We start from the raw sequence: 21,323 nt of genomic DNA, 5'->3' as shown, positions 1-21,323 counted from the left end.
CTGAGAGCGTTGTTTCAGATCAGCACCAATAACACTTTATGACCAGAATTTCATATTTTCACATCTGGTGATGCATTATTGTTGCATACATGTTTCGTACATGGGTGATTATCATAGTGCGAGCGGGCCAGCTGATGTGGCTGCAGCATGCCCACCATCTGTGTACAACATTTAATCTCAAAGGATTAATCTGGTACTCTATGGGCAATATGAAGAGCTCTTAAATGGGCAATGCAGTGGATAATGCAAAAAACAAAAACAACAAGAACAACTGCATTATAGTTTAAAAAAGATACACCCCATAGACCTGGTAACAGTGAGATAATTACTTCTTCAGAGAAAAGAGTGCTTATCAGTGGGGGTTTAGCTTGGTAATGATGCATTTGGCATGAATATCAGTCTGTTGTATCCCCCATCCTTTAAAAAACATCAGATTATCACCGAAAATACAGTGGATTACATCCAAATAATGGTGACAGACTGAGAGTGAATATTCCTGATAGTGGCAGCATATAGTCACCTCCCAGCCATGATGAAACTGATTCCTTCCGACAGAAAGTGATTTCAATTATAGAAAACTCTGCAGATTTGTGTGAAAAGACCACTCCACCAACATGACACAAGTTGTTTGAAGGATTTGTTTTAATTAAACCTGAACCCACCCCTCCTCTCCTCTCCCCTCCATCGCCTTGGAGTCAAATTGAATGCTCAAATTTAATACTGAGATTATTTTCTTATACGTCCGTAGCTCTGTAAGGCATTCAGAGCAGGGGTTTTCCCTGAGCCCTCGTTAAAAGGCGTGCAAGAAATTAACAGCCAACAGAGTCTTTATCTCGTTTTTACACTAATAAGGGTTACACATAAGGAAAAGTGCTCTGAAGCTATTTGAGGATGTTTTATAAAGCAACGACACCTCAAGGTACGGTTCGGGCATGCAATTCTAATTGCATAGCACTGGGAAAATGTCGGGAGGAATTAAGACAATGTTCCTCTACTGATTATTTAATAGGCCGACACATTAGCTGAGTGCAGCACATTTTAACTGTGCAAAATCTGGCTCAACAGAAAAGTGAATATCCCAACAAACCCCATCACTAAAGTTCAAATGTAGAAGGTTCAGACTGACTGGAGATAAGAAGGTGAGTAAGTCCTTGCCCATTCTCCAATAGCATCATTACTGTTTACCTGTCCTGCTGTATTCACTGTATGATTATTTTCCAGATTTATGATGCACTGCCTTGCAGTATTTTATCCCTTGCAATATACTCTGCACTCTTCCTTTGATTAATAATAGCTGCGGCCCCGCTCAGCAGCACACACCACTGTAAGCTCTTTACGCTGTAGTGTAGCAGCGCTGATCAGTGGCCCTTGGAGGTGATTTATGAGCAATGGGATTTCCGGTCAGAACAGCTTAATTGAGCCTGTATATTCTCCACACCAGTCCTTGAGAAAGGGATAAGGTAATGAGGGGGAAAATGACGAGTGGAAGACACTTCGGCTGTAAATCAGCCTCCTTACAGCTGCCAAGAGGAAACATTTAAAAAACAATCCTCCCCAAAAACCACTTAAGTACACCTGCACAAATTCTATGGAGCTTCAAGTTCACTTGCCTGACCCCATAACAAGGCAGTGGAGTGACTTCTCTATTATTCCCTTCTGTCACCCACTGGTGGACTCTTTGTCCCGGGGGGGGCTCAGGTGAGTGTGGGTATGCAGATTATACCTGGCTGGCTTTCCTCCGCTCTCTTGCTCTCGTCGCTCAGGACCCCTGCCTCATTAGGAGCTTTGCACCTTGATCCAACTTGATTTTTTTTGCAGTACAGGGGGCTGAGTGGATCCCAGGGGGCAGCTGGGAGAATGTGTGGGTCTGCACGGGCAATGCAGATAACCAGGTGTAATGCTGACAGTGGTTGTCTGAGGAGGTGAATGATCATGTGTTGGTTGTTGTACCTCAGTGCTGGCGCCAGAGCAGCAAGCTGAGGGAGGGGATCGGGCGCCAAAGAAGTGCAAAAGCATACTCACAGTGGACTCAATGGCTGCTGAAGTCAGCACTACTGAGTGACATCTGTCACTGAAATCCAGTGTGTGTGAAAGAGAACAAGGGTCTAAATTATACTTAGGTCCTTTAAGTTTTTGGCCCCTCATGGGTATTTCCATAATTAAATGGTTGTTATTGTTGTTTACTCTCATTCATGTAAGTGAGAAAAGACAAATGAACTTTCTAATCTCAGTGAACGTGAGATTTTTTTTAAAGAAGTTTTTACAAAGTTAATTAGAGGTCAAGTCACCCCATACCCCCCCCCCCCCCCAAAAAAAAAAAAAAAAAACTACTGTATTTTCCCACTGACTTGCAGTGCATACCGGTTTTTTTTATTACCGGTATGCACCATTTCCATACAGTGGAGGGGTGTGTTGTTTTGAAAACTAAAAATCAATAGCACACATCTTTTCTTTTAAAAGTCAGTTCCCATCCTGAATAAGTGACAGGCCCACAGTAAGTCAACAGTTTTTATAGGGACTATTTTTCTGTCAAAAGTGGTTTCAAAGAAACCTGGCTGACAGTTTTCCTGGCTAACTGGGACAATGGAGAGAGACAATACTGTTGCATTTTTGAATATAGTTTTTCAGTGATATAAGCAACACAAACTTATATTTACTCAGTGGAAGCAGAAATCTTGGAGACACTGTGAAATGAAATGCTTAAAATTGTGGATGTGTATTTCACTTGTTGATACTGGTGATGTGTGGCCTCCAAAACCTAATATGCATGTTTGTATAAGCCTGCGTTGTGCTCACATGTGTGCCTGTGTCTTCATCTGTAGCTGGCAAGCCCCACCACACAGGGTATCGCTCCCAGTTTCCTGCAGGGGGTGATGCTGATGACATTCACCGTGATTTTGTCATTTATTCCCCTGGATTCATTTGTAATCTGCTCCACTGGTATTTCCAGACATTGGACTTGGCAGAATCAGGCCAGAGTAAGACCCCAAATGTACTCCGAGGCTGTAAATTGGCTCCCATTTCTCTAACTACGTCCCTGCAGGCTCCCCACAAAAGAGCACACAGTCTGTAGGTTTAATATAATCACAGCTCCAAGCACAATGTGGCTTGAAAGGGGAAAACTGACCCTGTTAACATCATTAAAGTTTATGAAATGTATATTTATATATTTACAAATAGAAAGATGAAGTGTCGCTAAGGGGAAAATTGGAACAGAAAATTGTGACAATACTATGTAAATGATTTGTTGTGACTAAGTTATCATCCTGTATTCTTTCTTTCTTAAAAAACAAAGGATACAGCATTATCTGGGCTGTCATTAACCTTTTATCTTTCAACCGGTGAACTTTTTTTTTTTAGCATCACACATGAACATATATGCAAATAACAATGATGTAAACCTCAAGAGAAAACCTCAGTTTCCCAGTTAGTCACCCACATTTCCATTCACCTCTCCAATGTTTATAAAACTCTGAGATGTCACTCATCTAAAATAAGATGAGTGAGCAGAAAAACATGTTGGTCTTGGATATTTATGGAGACTTGCTGCAGGCAACAAAACCTCTCCCAGTATGAGTTCGGGAAGGCTATATCTCTTTTTTTCATTCAGAGCAACTAGATAAATTTCATTTTCATCTTTCTATTCCAGATGTCATGCTCAGTATAAATTACTTTATACCTACCTTGATGTATACTCCAAGACCTCTTCCACGTGTTATAAGTTATCACCTTGGATTTACTGTATATCATTTGAGGAAAGTGAATTAGAGTCTCCTCATATACCTCATCTGATACAGAATAAGATTCTTGTATGAAAAATTAAATGCAGTTCACTTGATTTTTACATCCTGTCTTGTTATTCTTTGTGTGAATAACAGTCTATTCTGGTCGCCTAATATCTGATAAACTGTGTAATTCTCCAACTCTTGAATCCACCCTAGGCTTTGCAGTAATTTTCTAATACAAGGGCTGTAATCACACTGTCAGACCCGTCTCCCTCTAAAGAAAGCTGTTGTGGGAAATGGAAGGCCTGCAGGCAACCCTGCTGGATAATTGAGGGCGGTAAGCGGTGGCACTGATGTTTTTTGATTGAAGATTTAATGTTACTTTGCATCCTAGAGGAGGATGTTGGCTATCGACCGTCTATAAAGACTAGAAGACCAAGGCCAGGATCTGAGGCTATTGATCTGTAATGAAAGGAGAGTGGCAACAGCTTTGTTCAGGTGGTTGTGTGGGATAGGCCAGCAAGGTCATCCGGGTCAGGCCAGGCCAGGCCAGGCTACTCTGTGACATTGTGTACATTTGATATGCAAAAACAGATGCATTGATTTTTTATTGGGGTATTAGGATTCAGATAGTGTGCGGCAAAATGCCATCCAAAGCGGATCTGGTTTTCAAAGACGGGGAAAGGGGCATTGGATTTCAAACCGAGAGATTTCATGCTGTGTTCCTATTGAATGCAGGCTGAGAGGAAGAGATATGGGTCTGTGTGCAGAGAGGAGGAGAGGAAGAATGGCCACTATATCCCTGACAAATTCATTATGTTACAGTCCCCATCCAGGTTTTCGCTATTTTATTCTCTGCTGGCGTATTAAGAATCTAATGCCCTTAGTTTATTGAGTTTCTGGAAGTCCATTCACATCCTAGCCCATATCTCTTCTTAGTTAAATAGTAGCTAAATGGAGACTTGAAAGCCTTGAGATTATTTTTCAACTTTCTCTTTTGTAACATATTGGGGCTGGCTGATGTCTTTTTTGCTCAGGATTACAGGTTTCAGTTTGCATCATGCTGACAAAGGTAGAAGGGCTGCAGGGGTATATGCCTCATACTTAACAATCTCATCGCTGTCATATGCATTTCTGCATATAGAGCAAAACGTATCTCCAAGCCCTAACAAAGCATTTCCCTTTGAACTCATGTTGGAGGACACTTACTGTCCCAAGAGAGCAGCAGTTCTTCATCTATCATCACAGGCTTGTTTTAGGGGTTGCAGCGATTCGGTCCCCGAGCCTCACTCCTTATGGATGTGAAGTGGCGACACTGCAGAAAGCTGTTTGCTAAAAATAGTGCTCTATAAATGGTGCTTGTGATGCACAGCTATGGTTCTCTTTCCGTTTCCTTGAGTTCCTCTCAAGAGGATGAGGCGCACATTAAAATGTCAACAAGGAAGGATCTATTTCACTTCTTAAATGAAGGCAGGTCTGTGTGGGGTGAGCTAGAGATGATGGGTGCAACACTAGACAAGATGGTTTTGTTTTCAGCTCGGTGGCACTTTGGTATCCCAAGGTTGAGAGGAAAAAAACATACATCAAGCTATTGTATGCTGTCATCCCTGTCAGCAGACACATGGGAATATGCTACAAACTGGGTCTTGTTCCCACGAGCGTGGCAACTTTCATTAATGCTGATGTGGGAAAAGTAAAGTTTTCCTCCTCAGTCTGTTGTGGAGATGAAGGACCATGTTACTTCTCTGAAGCTTCTTGTCCTGTGACAGTCCTCTGTGGGCTTTCTGCCTCCGACAACACATGACGCTGTTTTTGCTGAATTCACCCACGACTGATCCAGATGAAGTGATATTCAGCAGCAGATTGTGTTTCGGCTTTGAAAAGTTCACTCCATGGAAAATGTAAGCCCTGTGATTGGCTGTTTGTCATCTAAGTGTGCTTTTGGAGTCATAGTTGTAGTCTGTGTTTATTTTCACAGGCTAATGGCATCAACTTTTTGTCTGAGCACTGACATGTAAGTGAAGAAACAATGTCAGCCAGCTGCTACACTATTTTGTTTGCCATGACTAAACTTAATCACTGCCTGCAAATGCAATGTCTTCAGTTTTTGTATTCTGCAATCGTTTTATTTTACAGATTGTACAGTCAGTCAGTCAGTCAGTAGGTCGTTTCAGAGGTTGTCTGAGCCCATCAGGCCGTCAAGGGAAATGTCAGAAATGAGGACAGAACTTGTGAATGAAGTCACTCTACAGTCTGAAAATGCACGCACATGACCCACTTCACATCTTTGAATAATTTCAGTTTGTTTGTTTTTTTAATCTGTGGACAGTTCCATGGACGAACTGGACATGAATAACCGAGGTGTGGACAGACAATCTAACTTTACATCCCCTTCACAGGTAGGGACTCCCCACCTTTTGCCGTTTTTATCCACTAAAACAAGAACTGAGTAGTGTGACTAAAAGACAAAGCATGTCAATACTGAGAATCATGTAAGCGTGTATCTACCTTTTTATTTGTTGTTAGCTGCTTTGCACCAGTGTGATCAGGTGACCTGGTTAAACATCACAAATTCACAAATAATAGTGCAGATTGTGAGCCAGAGTATCCTGTTGGGCAACAAGAAGTTGGATTTGTCCTGTACTTCAGATATATAACCACTGCAAAAGTGCAGCGTTGAACTGTGCACGGTTGTTGAAGCAGCACTCCTTGAAGTGCTGGGCTCACAATAAAATATTTGTACTTACAGTGGAGGTGGTTATGCTTCTGGCCGAGCATGCAAAGTGGATTTCTCCAGGCAATTGGGAGATGAAAGGGGAAACTTGAAAAAGCATAAAAGCTCCTCTTTAAAATGACCTGTAACCCCATAAAATGTTACTGTATGTTAAATGATAATGAAAAGTACCTCGGTGCCTGAAGGGGTGTGACTGGCTTATTTTCAACAGTTGCATGAAGAGATAAACACACTGTTTAATCCCTCCCTTACATTTGTGGTTCTCTGTGGGACACTATTGTTGAACACCACCCTCTAACACTTAGGCTACTCTCACTACAGTGTGGTGCTCACCTTCCCAACATGTGTAGAAATCTAGAAATCTAAAGCTGCACAGTTGCTGTTTAGAGATGGGAGTCAATTAAAAGTAAGAGGCCAGCTGCAAAAAAAGATTGGACTGTCTTATTAAGTCTAAATATGTAGAAAGTTATAAAATGGTTCACTATAAATAAATACAATTCTAATGCATTTATTAGCTTTTTTGCACACTTACAATCAATAATTAGATCAATATCCATTGGCATTATATTCTACCTACACAACATGGTCTATCCAACACATACTGTAATGACATTTGACAAAATTTTTCACAATGGCAAACATATCTAGGCAGTGCTTTCCTTATTTACGTCAATCTCAGTCATATCACACCATGTTTACCCATCACACTAAACAGTGACTTGAAATTTTGTTTGATATTGCATAATGATGCTAAGGGTGAAATGACATGCAGTGCCGTTATCAAAGCTTACTATTCGTTATATGTGTTATCAGTGGAGTATAGTGATATTCCATTGCTAACTCACAGCACCATCTGGGTACATCAATTTAAAAAACAGCTATTGAGGGCAATTGCACATACAATATGTGTTAAGTTGATGAGTTGATAGGATGTTGCCCCTGAGGTTGCTTTGTTGCTTCAACTAGTGATATAGTAGTAGCCTTTAGTATGCTGGGCTGCCAGCTCTCTGAGGCGAGAACAGGGTTAGCGATGTAAGCCCCAACAGGAGTAACCTGATTTACACATGTGCATATCATACACAACACTGTGCATACGTCACAAATCAATGACTCACGCTGCCTTGTACTGTGTGTGCTCCTCTAGTCATGCTGGCAGGAAAAGTGTCCAAAGTCTTTTTTTTTTTTAAGTACAGTATGTGTCTGAGAAGGTGCGGTCTATTGCCTATGCAGTAAATACTCTTCACTGACGGTGACATGATACTACAGTACCATCCCTCTTTCTCTTGCCTGTCTTTTCTTTTCTTCACACTCGCGTTTAGAGACGGTACTTTCTCAGCAGCTCCGATTGCCACATGTACTTCCTCTCTGGAAAGCGATCAGGAATCCTAATGCGCCGGAAGTCCTGGATGCATTTCTCCAGCTCCTGCTCCGGAGTCATCTTCTCCTTATTCGCTTTCCTCTTCGCCGCCTCTCGTTCACGGACCCCGAAGGTTCTCATGCGCACCATGTCAGTTTTGCGGCGCATCTCTGCCTGTTGCAGCATGTGAACTTGTCCTTTAGGCATGGGGCGGTCCAGCGTCTGGATGTTGGTCTGCCGTCTCACGGGGCCACGGATCACGGTCCCTTTAGGGGAGCTGGCCTCCGACTGGGTCTCGGAACAAGAGGTGGAGAGGTCGTTGAAGGAAGTGCCGCTCTCTCCCTCGCGCTCGCTTTTGTGGCTCTTGCAGCAGCAGTCACAGTGAGAGGACGACCACCTGGAGGGCCCACCTATAGGAAAACACAGAAACCCAAACGCACGCTCAGTCGTCTTGACCACATGCAGTAAATGTTCTGTTGCGGCATGACCCAGTGTCCCGGCTGTCTGTATGGTGACAGATTCCACAACTAATCAAAAGAAACAGTTGTACTGATCAAGCAAATGCTGACAAATGCCTACACAGCAGTTTCAATGTCATACAAATATCTTTAAACGAATGTCAGATGAGAGTGTGTGGTGGTGGTGTGTGTGTGTGTGTGTGGGTATTTAGATGTATGAACGCGCAAGTCATTGGCTTTGACATTTAATTGCTGAATCTGAAGAAGCTGGTGGGCTGTGCATATTGCTTCCTCTGATAAGGAGGACCCCAGAGCTTAGTGCAGTTCACTGTGACTCCCTGAAAGACCTTTCCCATTTCCCAAGGCAAAGCTTGTCTCAGAGCCAAAGCAATCTGGTTTGCCGTCACAGTTTCTTATTAGAATTGTAACCTGGCTGCCAAGGAGGTGGTGTATTATTTTCTGTTTTCAGATCACTCAGTCAAATAAGTGTATGAATGTGTTTTCTACCTTTAGGGAGGTGACAATGTAAAAAAAAAAAAAAAAGCAGGTATAAAAAACAAAAAATAAGTTATCTTGGGAAGTAACAGAACCAGGTCAGTGAATAATGGATTGGATAGATGTGCCTGCAGACCCTGCAGGTGTTCTGACCTCCTGTCACAAGGATTGGGTGAGCAGTGAACCTGGTGCGAGCAGGTTTTAGTAGCCTTCATTCTCCCTCCTGTGCCTACTTCTCTCATCTCACATCCTCCTACACTGCTAATTATGAAGCAGAAATACTGTACTGCACTGCCTGCTGGCTTGTGAAGTGTTCAAGCAAAGACAGTAAACACAGTAGATGTCTTTCATTTCCAAAAATATCCTTGAACTATGGTCTCATTACGATGTTATAACAGGTAGAAATGTGCAGCGTTGGAAACTTGCTTTGCTCACTGTAAAACAAACAGCAGTGTGCGAGAAAATAAACTCACACAGACTCTAAAACCCTCTTAATGGCTTTTTCCACTGTGATGATACAGACTCAATACCAGTGATATCTCTGAGGGAGCAATAATTTGTCCATTACCTCCTTCCACTGCATGCACCAATTTATACTGAACAGAGTTCAAGGGGGATTTTAACCTCTCTGCACACACTGTAATAATGACCTTATCTCTGGTGCGATGATTGCATTGGGATGATAGTGAGAGAGTCACTAACAGCTTTTTAATGGCTAATCCATGAGTGAAGAGGCCAATCAGTGCACCAATTTCCCCCCACAGAAAATGAATCTAGTTGAATCCAGCAGACGAGCAGCACCGGGCAAATGGATGCAGGCGCTTTAGTGGGGATGGATCAAGAGGCGGCAGGGTGAGCATTGTTTCTAAATGGATGGATGCTGTAGTCCAGAGGGGCAACCCATTTAGAAAACTAGCCAACACCCAATAATAGCATCATAAAATTTTCAGGCCAAGCAGGAGAATGAATTGTATAGAAGCCACAGACAGGCTGAGAAGCACCTGGGCATTCATTTTCCTTGCAGTCGACAATTTTTCTTAACGGAGCATCGGTGTGGAAATGAGTGTTGCCGCACGGTCCATAATGCAAACAGAGAAATCTATTTGTGTACGAGCAAGCTTCGATGTCTCTGTCAGAGCCAAGACAGGAAACAACTAAGAGGCTTGTCAGGAAACACAGTCATTCTTGGGTACATTTAAACAAGTGGGTGTGTATAATACACTTAGGTATCTTTTCAGGGAAGCCATTGATTGCATTCTGTTTTTTCACAGATCTATACAGTCGGTCTAAGAGATCATATTCCAACCACATTAAAAGACCGAGGCTGGTCCTGAGACCGTCTGCACTTCTCATAAATAACACAGAGAGAGGGAGTCGAGCTCAGAGCAGGGGCAGGCAGGCGTGTCTCACAGGCTATCCTCAAACTCTGCTCCATATCTAACGAAAGCAGGAGTGTTTGTCCTGGTGCCTGGGTGGGAGAAGTCCGTTTTATGTTAATTCACCTTCCTTGATGTTGGACTTAAATGACACATTTTCTTTTTTTTTTCTTTTTTCTCCCATATAAAGGTTTTAAATGGCAGGAAAGTAGGACATGATAGGGACTGAAGGCAGCGAGCTCTGACAAACTCAAATTCAAATGTCAGTGGGTTTCTTGTCAGACATTAGTGCTTTTGTTTAATTTTTTTCATCTCTGCTCCTGAACTGACTCATCATGGGTGTCTGATGATTATTTCTTCAGAGCAGCTCTGTGCTACACTCGTGTAATCTGAGAAAGGCTCGGCACAGTGGTGCGCTTCAACATTCAGAGGCAGAAATTATATAAATAAATAAACAAAAACTGACAGAGGAAGACTAATCACTCAGCAGTTTTGCGTGGTTATTGCACCAGGAGGCCATAAACGCAATTTATTTCATTTTCAGACTTGAGTGACCCAAAGGCTGCCTTGCCTCTCGCATTTAAGTCACGGCAGTGATACGAACTGTCCCCTCAATCTAATAAAATTAAATTAAATTTTAAACACAAGACAGCGTTTCACATCCAAGCTGTCTCGCTCAGACAAAAAACACTTTCGTTTCTGAATTTCTTACATAAATGCATCTGCTTTGATCACTTTCATTACAGCCTATTTGTCCAAACACAACTAAGTCCTGACAGTGGTGTGAACTGCTGTGTGGTTCTAGCACAAAAACATTTCTCTGGCCAACACGGTTGTGAAATAAAAAAGCCGCTACAGTACTTGTAACTTTGGTGAAAAAAAGCTGTAAGCATTATGGGTGATTTTGTTTGGCAGCTTAAATATGCATATGCAGCCAGTCAGGGAGTTAAGCTCATGCGAGTGCAGAAGCTCTGATCTAGAAACACACTCTTATATATTCTCTGTCTCTCATATCCAGTTACACAAATATTTTTTACTCTGCCTCTGCCTCAGGAAGTGTAGTTTACATGCTTGTTAGCTCACAAATTAGGGCAGCGTGTCCTTGCAGCAGACAAAAGGCTTGTCTTCCAAAGGCAGTGACTGTCCTTACAGGGAGAGGGAAATCCATTTCACCAAGATTGTCCTATTTGCTGCAAAGTATCACTTCAGCAGTTAGTGTCCGGTCTGACTGATGGGCACAGCTGTCTTCTTGCCAGATAAAATAATGTCTGTAATATCTGCATACATTTGAATTTGTCAATATTAATTACTTTGGCCTGGCCAACCCACTCTGCTGAAATCCCTTCATCAGCAGCAGCGAGGGCAACCCATGGAGTCCCAACAAGCTTCACATGACCTAATTCAAGGGCACAGAACACCTCTTATAGTCTCTCATAGTCAGCCTTGGCCCAAATTATCTGCTTTCCACGAGGAGAGTGACAGCTTCACTGGCTGATTGTTAATGACAAGCAGTTGCTGTCCCCTCCTAGAGTCAGGGGGTGGCTGCCCGCTGAGTGTCTCCCTGACAGGGAGATGAACAAGCCACGCAGACAGATTGAAATGTCTATATCAGCCTCTCCCCGTAGGCCTGTCCTCTGACCCAGCTCCACACCACTCCGCTGCACACGGACTGATGAAGCAAGATGAGTCTTGTGGAAAGGGAGAAGCCGTCCTCAGTGTTCTCAGAGCTCTTGTCATGGCCTCAATGAAGCCTCAAGAGACGAGATGAAAGAAGAGGGGCAATTCTGGCATCCCTCGCCTTGTCAAGTAGGTGATATCCAAAGAGATACAACTAAGGAAATTGCAAATAACGCTGAGCCCAAGTATGAGATCTGCTTTTAAATCCCCCAGCTCATGTCACAGGTTGTTGCCATGGACCAAACAGAGTCCTATACTTAAAAATGAAAGCTCACTAACTTGCAAAGCTTCCCTTCAGGGGCGATCCCCCTTTCTTCAGAAAACACTCAGCCCTGCCCACATGTGTAAGGAGTTCCACCATCCCAGTAGCCATTAAGTGTCTCTGGAGGGATCATTAAGGTGTAGGATGTCAGGCAGTCGGTAAGAGCTGTTGTACCTGTTCTCCAGCAGCTACACGGTGCTAAAGTGGCAGAACCAGGACAAAAATGGCAGTATGTAAATCATGGCTGAACAATGAACCATGATGTTTTGTTAAGCTTCTGCTTTAGAAAGAGAAGAAGTGATGGCAAAGTTGTAAGTGTTTTATGTTCAGTCTTTTCATTGATGAAGATGTTTATGTCAATATAATATCCATCAAGCCTATACTTATTCACTTCATTTGCTATTTTGCCTTCTCTTCCCTCAGAAATGAAACAGGGGGTATTGTGGAAACTCTCCTTGTTGGTGCATTCAAGGGCACCCACAGTCTTGCAATTTATTGTTGGGGGGGGGGGGGTGCACAATCAATAAGCATGTACAGACAGGCATGTGTGAAGTGGGTTGCTTCATGCATAAATGGTTATTATTCAACACCTGAAGCTGAAATGAAAACCAATGGCCTCCAAGAAATCAATACAGAGGCCTGTAGTGAGAACCAGAAAAACAAACAGCAGCAACAGCAGCCTGCAAACTTTTTTTTTAATGACCTAAAACATGAAAAAGCACCAGCGCTGCCCTACAAAATTCAGTGCATGCTGCTTTTTTAGAGTGATTGATTGCAAAAACTACATTTTCCTCTTGCATCTGCACCTTTTCAATAAACTCAGATTTACTCCCAAGGTGAGCCAGATTGTCTACTTGAGCTGATGTAGTGTACAAGCTTCTGCAACTATTGTGAGAAAAAAATGGCATAAGCATGCACACCCGTGCGTTATCCCTGACCATTTTTCTGCCCAGGTGCTCTTTAAGACGTATATGAGTTATTCATGGCAACACCATCCATCTCTTGTAGGCAATGCCAATCCATCCAGGCTCCAGGCTCTCTGGGAGCTTGGGGACGGCCCAATCTCTGCCTCTATTACGCCCAAGCAATTGATTACTTTCCTCCTTGTCTCTCCCTTGCCGCCTTGTGGCCATTGTTCAGGAGCCATTATGGCCCTACATCAGCTCACTCACAGCTCAAATGAAGACTGCACAGTTGTATTAACAGAGCACACCTGGCAAGTGTAATCACTCTCCATCTTTACCGTCTCCCACTTTGACAGGACACTTCTGCACAGAGTAGGAGAGATGAAACTATCCCTGATGATACCAGCACCAATGCTCAATGATGATTTGCTAAGCCACTGTGATGTGGAGGCTGTAATGTCAAAGCAGGTTATGATGAGACTTTGTCTCAGGTGATGACAGATATTCACCTGTGAACCGAATTAAACAGCCCATTCTTGTGCGACTTGTGTTTAAAATTTCTGCAAAAATAGCTTTGCATTCATCTCTCTATAAATTGCATCTCCAGTGGATGAGTATAGAGACGAGGAAATATTTTGAGATCACAGATTGCTTTTAAATTAGCCAACGCTCTCTTCTTTCCCCAGAGATAATTGGCAATAAGGAGACCAGTCCCAAGTGCCAACTGGGAAGTAAGAGTTTTTAATCACTGCAACAATAGTGTTATCACTGCCAACGGGAAAACCAAATGTCCCTGCCATGCAAAACCATGTGAATTTCTGCTTGACAAATAACCTGACAGGATTTCATACAGTGGAAATCAATTTGGAAAACAATCAAAACATAACTTGTGTTTAAAAACTGCTCATGGCAACACTGAATATTTATGTTGTGTTTAATGTTTACTCTAACAAACCACCCGTGCAACTTGCAAGTCAAAATTCTGAATTACTCTTTTTTACCTCATAAACCAACATTTTACTTATCTCCTTATTTTGAGATACCAATTCATACTTCTTTACTTTTTAATCTCATCATTTTTGATTTATCCAATCATTTTGACCTCCATCCAGTATTATTGGCACATTATCTCAGTTTGATTTTGACTAACTTTTCATTCATACTGTACATTTTAACCAAACCAGCTAAAAAAGACAGTCTTGTTAATTCTGCTGCGGATGTGCTGGGAATCGGTTGTGATCCATTTTTCTCCGACTGTTTTTTATTCAAAGGGTAAACAGGTCATAGTGGGTCAAATGTGAATTATTCATCATGGCCATCAGGGGTAGAAACTCTTGTCCATGATGAATGCCCAGACACTGTGGCCTCCTGAGGAGAGTGCCCTTTTGCTGAAAGTATCATTTGTTTTAGTCTGCGGAGAATTCAAGAGCATACATCCAACCAGGCAGGCGTGGGCGACAATAATTTAGAGCAGAGCACCTTAACTTTATGAAGGAATTCATCCCTTGACTGTTAATACAGATGACACTGCACTGTAAAATGATGAATAACTACCGTGGGGATTCGGGAAACTGGAGTCTGCACTAATACTGAGAGTCAGTGGAGTCTGCAGGAAACAAGTGATGCATTGAAAAAGAGGAGCAACATGGATGATGCTAAGGAACTGACAGGCTGGAAGAAAGTCTCTCAATTTGTTTACTGCACTGGATTGCTCTTCTTACACTTTCCACAAACACAGCCTCCTCCTTTCACTCCAGAAGTGACTGGATGGGATGGGCCAAGGCCAAGAGGGGGGCAGCGAAGTGCTCTGCTGGAAACGACAAACAACAATAAAGCACATCTGTTTCATGCCGCCTCCCAAAGGTGCACTTGTCTACATGTATTCTTGGTTCAGGACTACAGTACCTGCCCTAGGCCAGCCAGTGTCCCACATTCAGAATCAGGTTACAGTATTAGTTTTGAAAGTGGATGCGGGCCGCGATGCTGCTGTGATGCAGAGGCTCTCACGCCTGTATGCCTTTGACGTGTCTATCCATCATCCTGACTAGGTCTCTGTCTCTGATGCTCGCCACGTATATGTGTGTGTTTCCTCCCGCCTTCACCTCGGCTGCTCTCTTTTACTTAAAATCCAGTCTCACTCTCTTTCTCTTTCTCCCACTCTTCCTCCACCCTCATTTTTTCTCCCCCTCACTCGGACTCGATGAACTTTCCTGTCTGATACTTTAATCTATTTTTGCTCCTCGCTTCCCCTCTCTTCTTTCTGCCTCAGTTCTTTCTCCCCATGGCCAGGTCTCATGCAACTTTTACTCCCTCATCCCTCATGCTTAGCCACTCTCTCTCCTCCATCTGCTTGCCTCCCTCTTCTCCACTTCCTTTCAGCTCGCTTCCTTAAATTCCTTCTCTCTTCCCCTTTCCTCGCATGCTCTTCATACTCTCCATCTTATTTTCTCTTTTACCATGCTTATTACAGTTTCTCCCCTGCCTCTTCCCTCCATTGCATCCACCTCCTACTGTCCCATCACATGCCTTTGTCCTAGGGCTGTCTGTTAATGGGGAGGGCGAGAGGGGGGGGAGGTGAACACCTACACCATATGCTCTGCTCTAAAAAAAAAAAAAGTTGAATGACTCAGGAAAATCCTACTTGGCAGGATGTTGCTGCAGTTAATGGAGGACCCCTCTGTTATAATTATCCCAAATTAACAACACTATTGGTAAATCATTAGCAACCCATATGCCATGTCTTCCTCGGCCCACCCTCCTGCATCTCCAACCTTTACCTATCAGCTGGGTTGTCTACAGCTCTTCCAAAGGGAGCCTCTCAGAATAATGAACAAAGTGCTTTTTAATTGGCCATATGGTCCAACTCCTCCCTCTGCGATGAGTGGAGTGAACCACATTTGCAGCTAATTAAAGCATTTGCTGATGAACAAACTTTGCCGTCGAATGGAAAATCAAAGCTGATTCAAGAAAAAGCAGCAGCGCTCATCTGAGATCTCGCTGCCCACTGGTGCTATATTATTCATAACCCATCGGTTGGCAGAATCTCAGCATCTGTTTACGCATGACGCATATGTACAGCAGCATTGTGACTCAACTCCCATGAGTCTGTAGACTGTGGGCAAGTCGGACTCAAAACAGAAGTTTAGAGGCATGGGATGTAAGGGGGGAAAAAATCGGGGATGTGCTGCAACCCGACCATGCCTCCTGGTGGTGTGAGCTACACATGTCTTCCTGGAGACAGTCTTTTAATCTGCACCACGCAAACACATTAGATGGGCCATCATATGGAAAACTATTTAACCCAAACTTTTTCTTTTTACAATTACACTTCTCTAATGAGTTAAACAGCCTTCACTGCACGGATGTTTGGATGTGATTACCTGAGGGGAGGGAGGGGCATCTTTTATATTCATTACTTCACACAGGAGTTGTTTATGTTTGTTGTTTTAATTATGACATCTGAAGGTCGAAACCGGCAATTTAATTCACATCACTTGTCACATTATTCTACGTTAAGAGTAAATCTTCACTCACGGTAGAAGATGTACTGTGCGTAATTGGACCAGACCCTGTCATCCGCGTAATGACCGATGGAGGACGCGGTCAGGGACGTGTTGCAGGCCACGATATGAAACCCGCTCTCTGACAGCATGTCAAAGGCTCGCTCCAAGTGCCTGAATTTGAGGTAAAACCTGCAGCTGTAGCGGTCCGGCGGTCTGTCCGTGTCCCTGTTCTCGTTCAGGGCGTCTCCAAACACCTCCTTCGCCAAGCCGATCCTGCTGCTGATGAAGATCCGCGGCAACTTTTTGGCTTTGGCGTCACTTTGACTTTCTCTGCCACCCGTCGCGCAAACGCCTTTGAAAGCGACAGTGATGTAGCCATACCTCCTGTCTAAAGAGTAAGAGGGGTAAAACCTCTGGTCGCTGCCCTGCGACGCATCGTCGAAATCACTGTGGTACAAGTCGTCTGGAAATAGTTTCGAGTCCTCGGATGACAAAAGTTTGGCCAATTCTGGCAGCTGGAAGAATTCCGCCTCTCTTTTGAGTCTCCCCCTCTCAGGGAAGTGGTCAGGCAGAACAACCTGCTTGTCTCTAAGGTAATCCAGCACATATCTAAACAGAAAACCATCTCTGTCGATAAAATAACGTCCTCTAAGGTCCCGGGACAAGTCATTTGAAGAACCCTTCTTGTTAGAAAACAGCTTCCCCAGTAAGGAATTTGGAAAGCTCGTCAGGGTGGCATGGCGAGTGTAATACACCTGCCCACCCACATTTAGCTCGATGACATCCGATGGGGGGTTCTGCACAGAGCCTTGCTCTTTTGCAGGTTGCGTTTTGCAGTTTTCGCTCAGTGCCATTTTTTGCTAATCTTGCATGAAATTCTGAGTCTCGATCGCGCCGCGCAAACGTCCCAGAAGTTCAGGGTGTGGGGTGTAGCTGCATGGTGTTGATGCACTCAAGATCCAAAGCACAGTCTTGATTCAAGCTGCAGTCCTCACATCCAGGGCCTCATGGCAAAGAATCCCAAAGGTGTGCCTACAGTATATCCATTAAGCCCATGCCTAAATGTGAATCCTTTTTTTTTTTTTTAACCGGATCGATTATCATAACCAGCATCATGTTACACACATCCACTGCGATGGCTCATGGCTGTGACTTGAAAAAAATATATTCTCCTCACTCACTCAGAATTTTCCTGCCATCAAAAAGAAGTCAAAATGTTTTTGCGCCTAAGTTTCCTGTGGAGAGATTCATCCTCTTTCGTTTGGCTTTAGTTCAATCACATCAGTCCCGAGATAAACTGAGCGCTGTGCGTGCATCCCATCATCCTGCTACTGAGCGTCGCTCCTCACAAATGGGATGCTGAAAGATGCTGCGAGGCTGCTCACAGAGCGGAGGGTGGAAGCGGGACTCCTGCGCGCACCCATCTCTCCAAACTGCTGAGAGCGGAAACGCTTGGTCCGGCAGAAGGTTAAAGATAATATTGCTCTAAGCTGTGCAAGAAAGAGAGAGAAGGGGGGGAAAACCGTCCCGTGAAGTGGTGTCTTACATCATCTTAAAGGAAAATGACATTTGCAGAAGATCGACAGAAAATGGACTGATGTGGGCACATCTGTGCAGTTTTTTTCCCATGAAATTCTGATCTAGCCACGGGCGACGTGCAGCTGGCGGAGAGGATTCAGGTCTAATGCAGTCTTAACATCCCGGCGTTGCGGATTTTAATCCCTTCTTCTGAGTCTTCACAGAGGCTTTCGCATTTAACGCTTTTAGCTGACGCGCTTATCCCGGGAGACGGGTGAGGGGTTAGGTCCCATCATGCAGTGTCTTGCTCAAAGACCCATCGGCAGTGACAGCCACGCGTGAACGGAGCTGCTCCTCTCCAGGGACACTGAAGCCTGCCACTACTCTGTAACTGCTTTTTACAAACTGCCAACAACGACTTAGACAGAAATTAAATAAACTAAAGTAAAAATGACAGTCGCACTCTCCTGCATCCGACTAAGCGGCATCACTTCACTGTGAGCCCGAATATGAAAATTGATCCTTTCCTCATCGATTTGACTAGTTGTTACTTCAGCACCACGGCCAGCTCCCAGCTCGCCCCGTAAGCACTCAGCAGCCCGGTGCTCCGTCTACTCCTATACAAACACATATAGACGACTTAAAAATAAAAGCAGTGATTGATCCCCCCACTACAAGAATGTCTTTTCATTCTGCATTAATCCTTTCGACCATTTTGGGAGCAAATCCCCCATAAAGTGCACCTCCTTGCAGTTTTACGAGGGTAACCAAAAAAAGAAAAGAAAAAAAAATCATGAAACCTTCATTACCGAGTCATTTGATTCTGGATTATAGTAGAAGGAGGACAGGGGTTTGGGACTTGTACATTATTTCTCAGAGCCTGCTCAGTAAATTTGTCATAGAGCCATCATACTCCATAGTGAAGCCAAGTAGTGTAGGGTGGAAAATCCAGTTTGGAGAAAGTGAGACGCAGGGCTGAATTTAAAGCTTGACAATGCATATCATCATCTATAAATAACAGTATGTAGGTCACAAGCTACTTTTATGTAAGGTGAACAACAGATGTGGGAGTAAATATAACCCTAAATATGCATTTAAAAGATCCATGGTCACCTGAATAAAAGAGGGCAGACTGCCGACTTGTTTGTTTTATATGACGTGTCAGGTCCCTTTTATCCACTGCCCACAGCACAAAGAGCCACAATCTGGCTTTCAGACGGCTTTGTGTCTTCTGTTGTGTGTCTTTGGTGTGTTTTTTGTTTCGTTTTGTTTTTTTTGTTTGTTTTTTTGTATATGATTTGAAGCCATGTTATAATAAATCAGAGCCTTTTATTGCTGCAGTGCTGAGAGAAGGCGTTGATGATGGGAGAGCACCCTTGACTTGTGGTTTTGAGGAGGCAGCGGTCACGCTTTACCCTGTTAATTCAGAGTATATTGTGCTGGAGAGGGGTTGCTAAGCAGCCACAGGGGACTGAGTGGGATTCAAACAGTGGGGATTTAGAGCTACAGTCAGCACCACTGATCTCTTTCTCTGTGATGTTAGGTTTTACAGCTTATATTATACATGATATTGTAATGTTTTGTGTCAGTGCGTGACCTTAACATCTAAGTTGCAAACACTGTAGATATCATTTGGTGTCGCTCACTCTGGTGTTTTCTTTGTAAACTCACCTACAGGTCGTCAGGTCTCTGATTTTTTACTTATACAACAGGAAATTGATTCCCAATGATTCTCTTCCCATATGTGCTACAGACTATGCTTCTTATTCATCTCACTCATCCAGCCATTAGAGCCAATTTCCCTGTCTCCTGTCTTTGTTTTATTTCCTGTTCATGCACTATCCTATCTTTTGGAAGGGGTTGAATTTCCTGCAACTTCGCCATGAATAATGTAACAATACGGGTCCCAGCTGAGCATGAAGTAAGGAAACCTGTATGTGTTTTAACATTAAATTGATAATAGTGGGTTTTGAAAGCTCTTGCATTATAAAGTGCAGAGTGGCTTGGGCACAGTGCTGCTTGTCCGCACTAAGTTTAATCAGACAACTTGGCCAGTTTCCTTCTAAGCCCAGTTCTTTGCAAGGCAATTGATTGACTCTATTTTTTCATCTCTCTTGACCGACAAGACTAAATGCACAATTTGGTGCTGAGAGAGTAGGAATCCAAAAGGCCTATGTCAATTTTTTCCACTGTGCTACCAAAAAATCCTTCCTATACTAGCTTTTACTGCCTAAGAAGGTAACATACATGAAGTAACAAAGACTTTGGCCCAACAGCATGTTCAAAAACCATGACTTTAACTTTGTGACAACACACTTCCTGCTGACCAGACTCTGAAGAAAACTCACCAATGTTTTTTGATAAGTTTGGCAACATTAATTTGTCTCCATAAGTAGGGATTAATGTCGATCTTTGTTGTAATGTCTACACCTGAATAACATTGAATTAACAGTGAATTATTCTATATTGCCATTTTTTATGTTAAAAAGTTTGATACACTGTGAAGCTCTTCAACTTGAATGTTTGTCATAACCCAGAAAAACATCCTATCAGTCCAGCTGCAGCTTCTTCCTACATCCCTGGGTTTTCCCTTTGGACTCTGTGCTGCATAATAGTGTGGATAATAAGTTACTCTTCATTTAGAGTTTGGACTATGGGCATATATTGATATGCTATGAGGAATGTATCTTCATTGTGAACAGCAGTCTTATATCCTACTCAGGGGACATTATGTAAATGTTCTTGCACTGTATATTAAGAGGATTTAGTTTTACTCTGTTGTTCCACCAAAACTGTTTGGAGACCTCAAATGGCTTCTATAACCGAGTGTGACGAAGCCCTGTTGGGTGGTGTTGGTTGTTTGTGTGTGGAGTGCTGGGTAGCACTTACCAGCGGAAGAAGCTGAATCGATGGACGCTGAGTGATTTGGCCTCAGTTATATTTTCTGTAGACTCTCTGTTCAAACCCGTTCCTGTAGACCACACGGTGATTGATGTGCAGAGAACCATCTAAGTAATGGCACTGTAGAACAGCAGAACAACATCATGAGACACAGGAGCTAACTTTGGACTTGGAGTTATGGAGTTTATGCTGCCGACTTACCTGTGGTTGGTTCATCGATGACAGGAACTTCTGGGATTGCACAGCCAACATACTGTGGTTGAGTATGATAGGTCGTCCACTGTCATCTCCACAGTTACACTTTTAGTAGGTTAACCTCCCCCAGCAATGCACCACGAAGTAGCCTGACACAATTTGTTAAATCATTCCTTCAGAAGAATTTAAATGAGGAATGATTAACATTGAAATATTA

At 43.2% G+C, this 21,323-nt stretch overlaps 1 protein-coding gene across 1 annotated transcript; it reads right to left on the bottom strand.

The window, feature by feature from the left end:
- Positions 1 to 6,951: 6,951 nt before the first annotated feature.
- Positions 6,952 to 18,454, bottom strand: LOC146979992 (BTB/POZ domain-containing protein KCTD16-like). Its single transcript, XM_085790046.1, has 2 exons — positions 16,524 to 18,454; positions 6,952 to 8,226 (listed from the first exon to the last, which is right to left on the bottom strand). Exons 1-2 carry the CDS (start codon positions 17,344 to 17,346, stop codon positions 7,775 to 7,777), a joined length of 1,275 nt encoding a protein of 424 aa, XP_085646172.1. The 5' UTR covers positions 17,347 to 18,454; the 3' UTR covers positions 6,952 to 7,774.
- Between the last annotated feature and the right edge of the window lie 2,869 nt (positions 18,455 to 21,323).

This window comes from Trachurus japonicus, chromosome 10, assembly GCF_045865225.1.
Source record: "Trachurus japonicus isolate A0001 chromosome 10, Traja_1.0".
Classification (NCBI taxonomy): domain Eukaryota; kingdom Metazoa; phylum Chordata; class Actinopteri; order Carangiformes; family Carangidae; genus Trachurus; species Trachurus japonicus.
The sequence above is the reverse complement of the archived record's forward strand: the minus strand, read 5'-3'. Positions and strand labels throughout refer to the sequence as shown.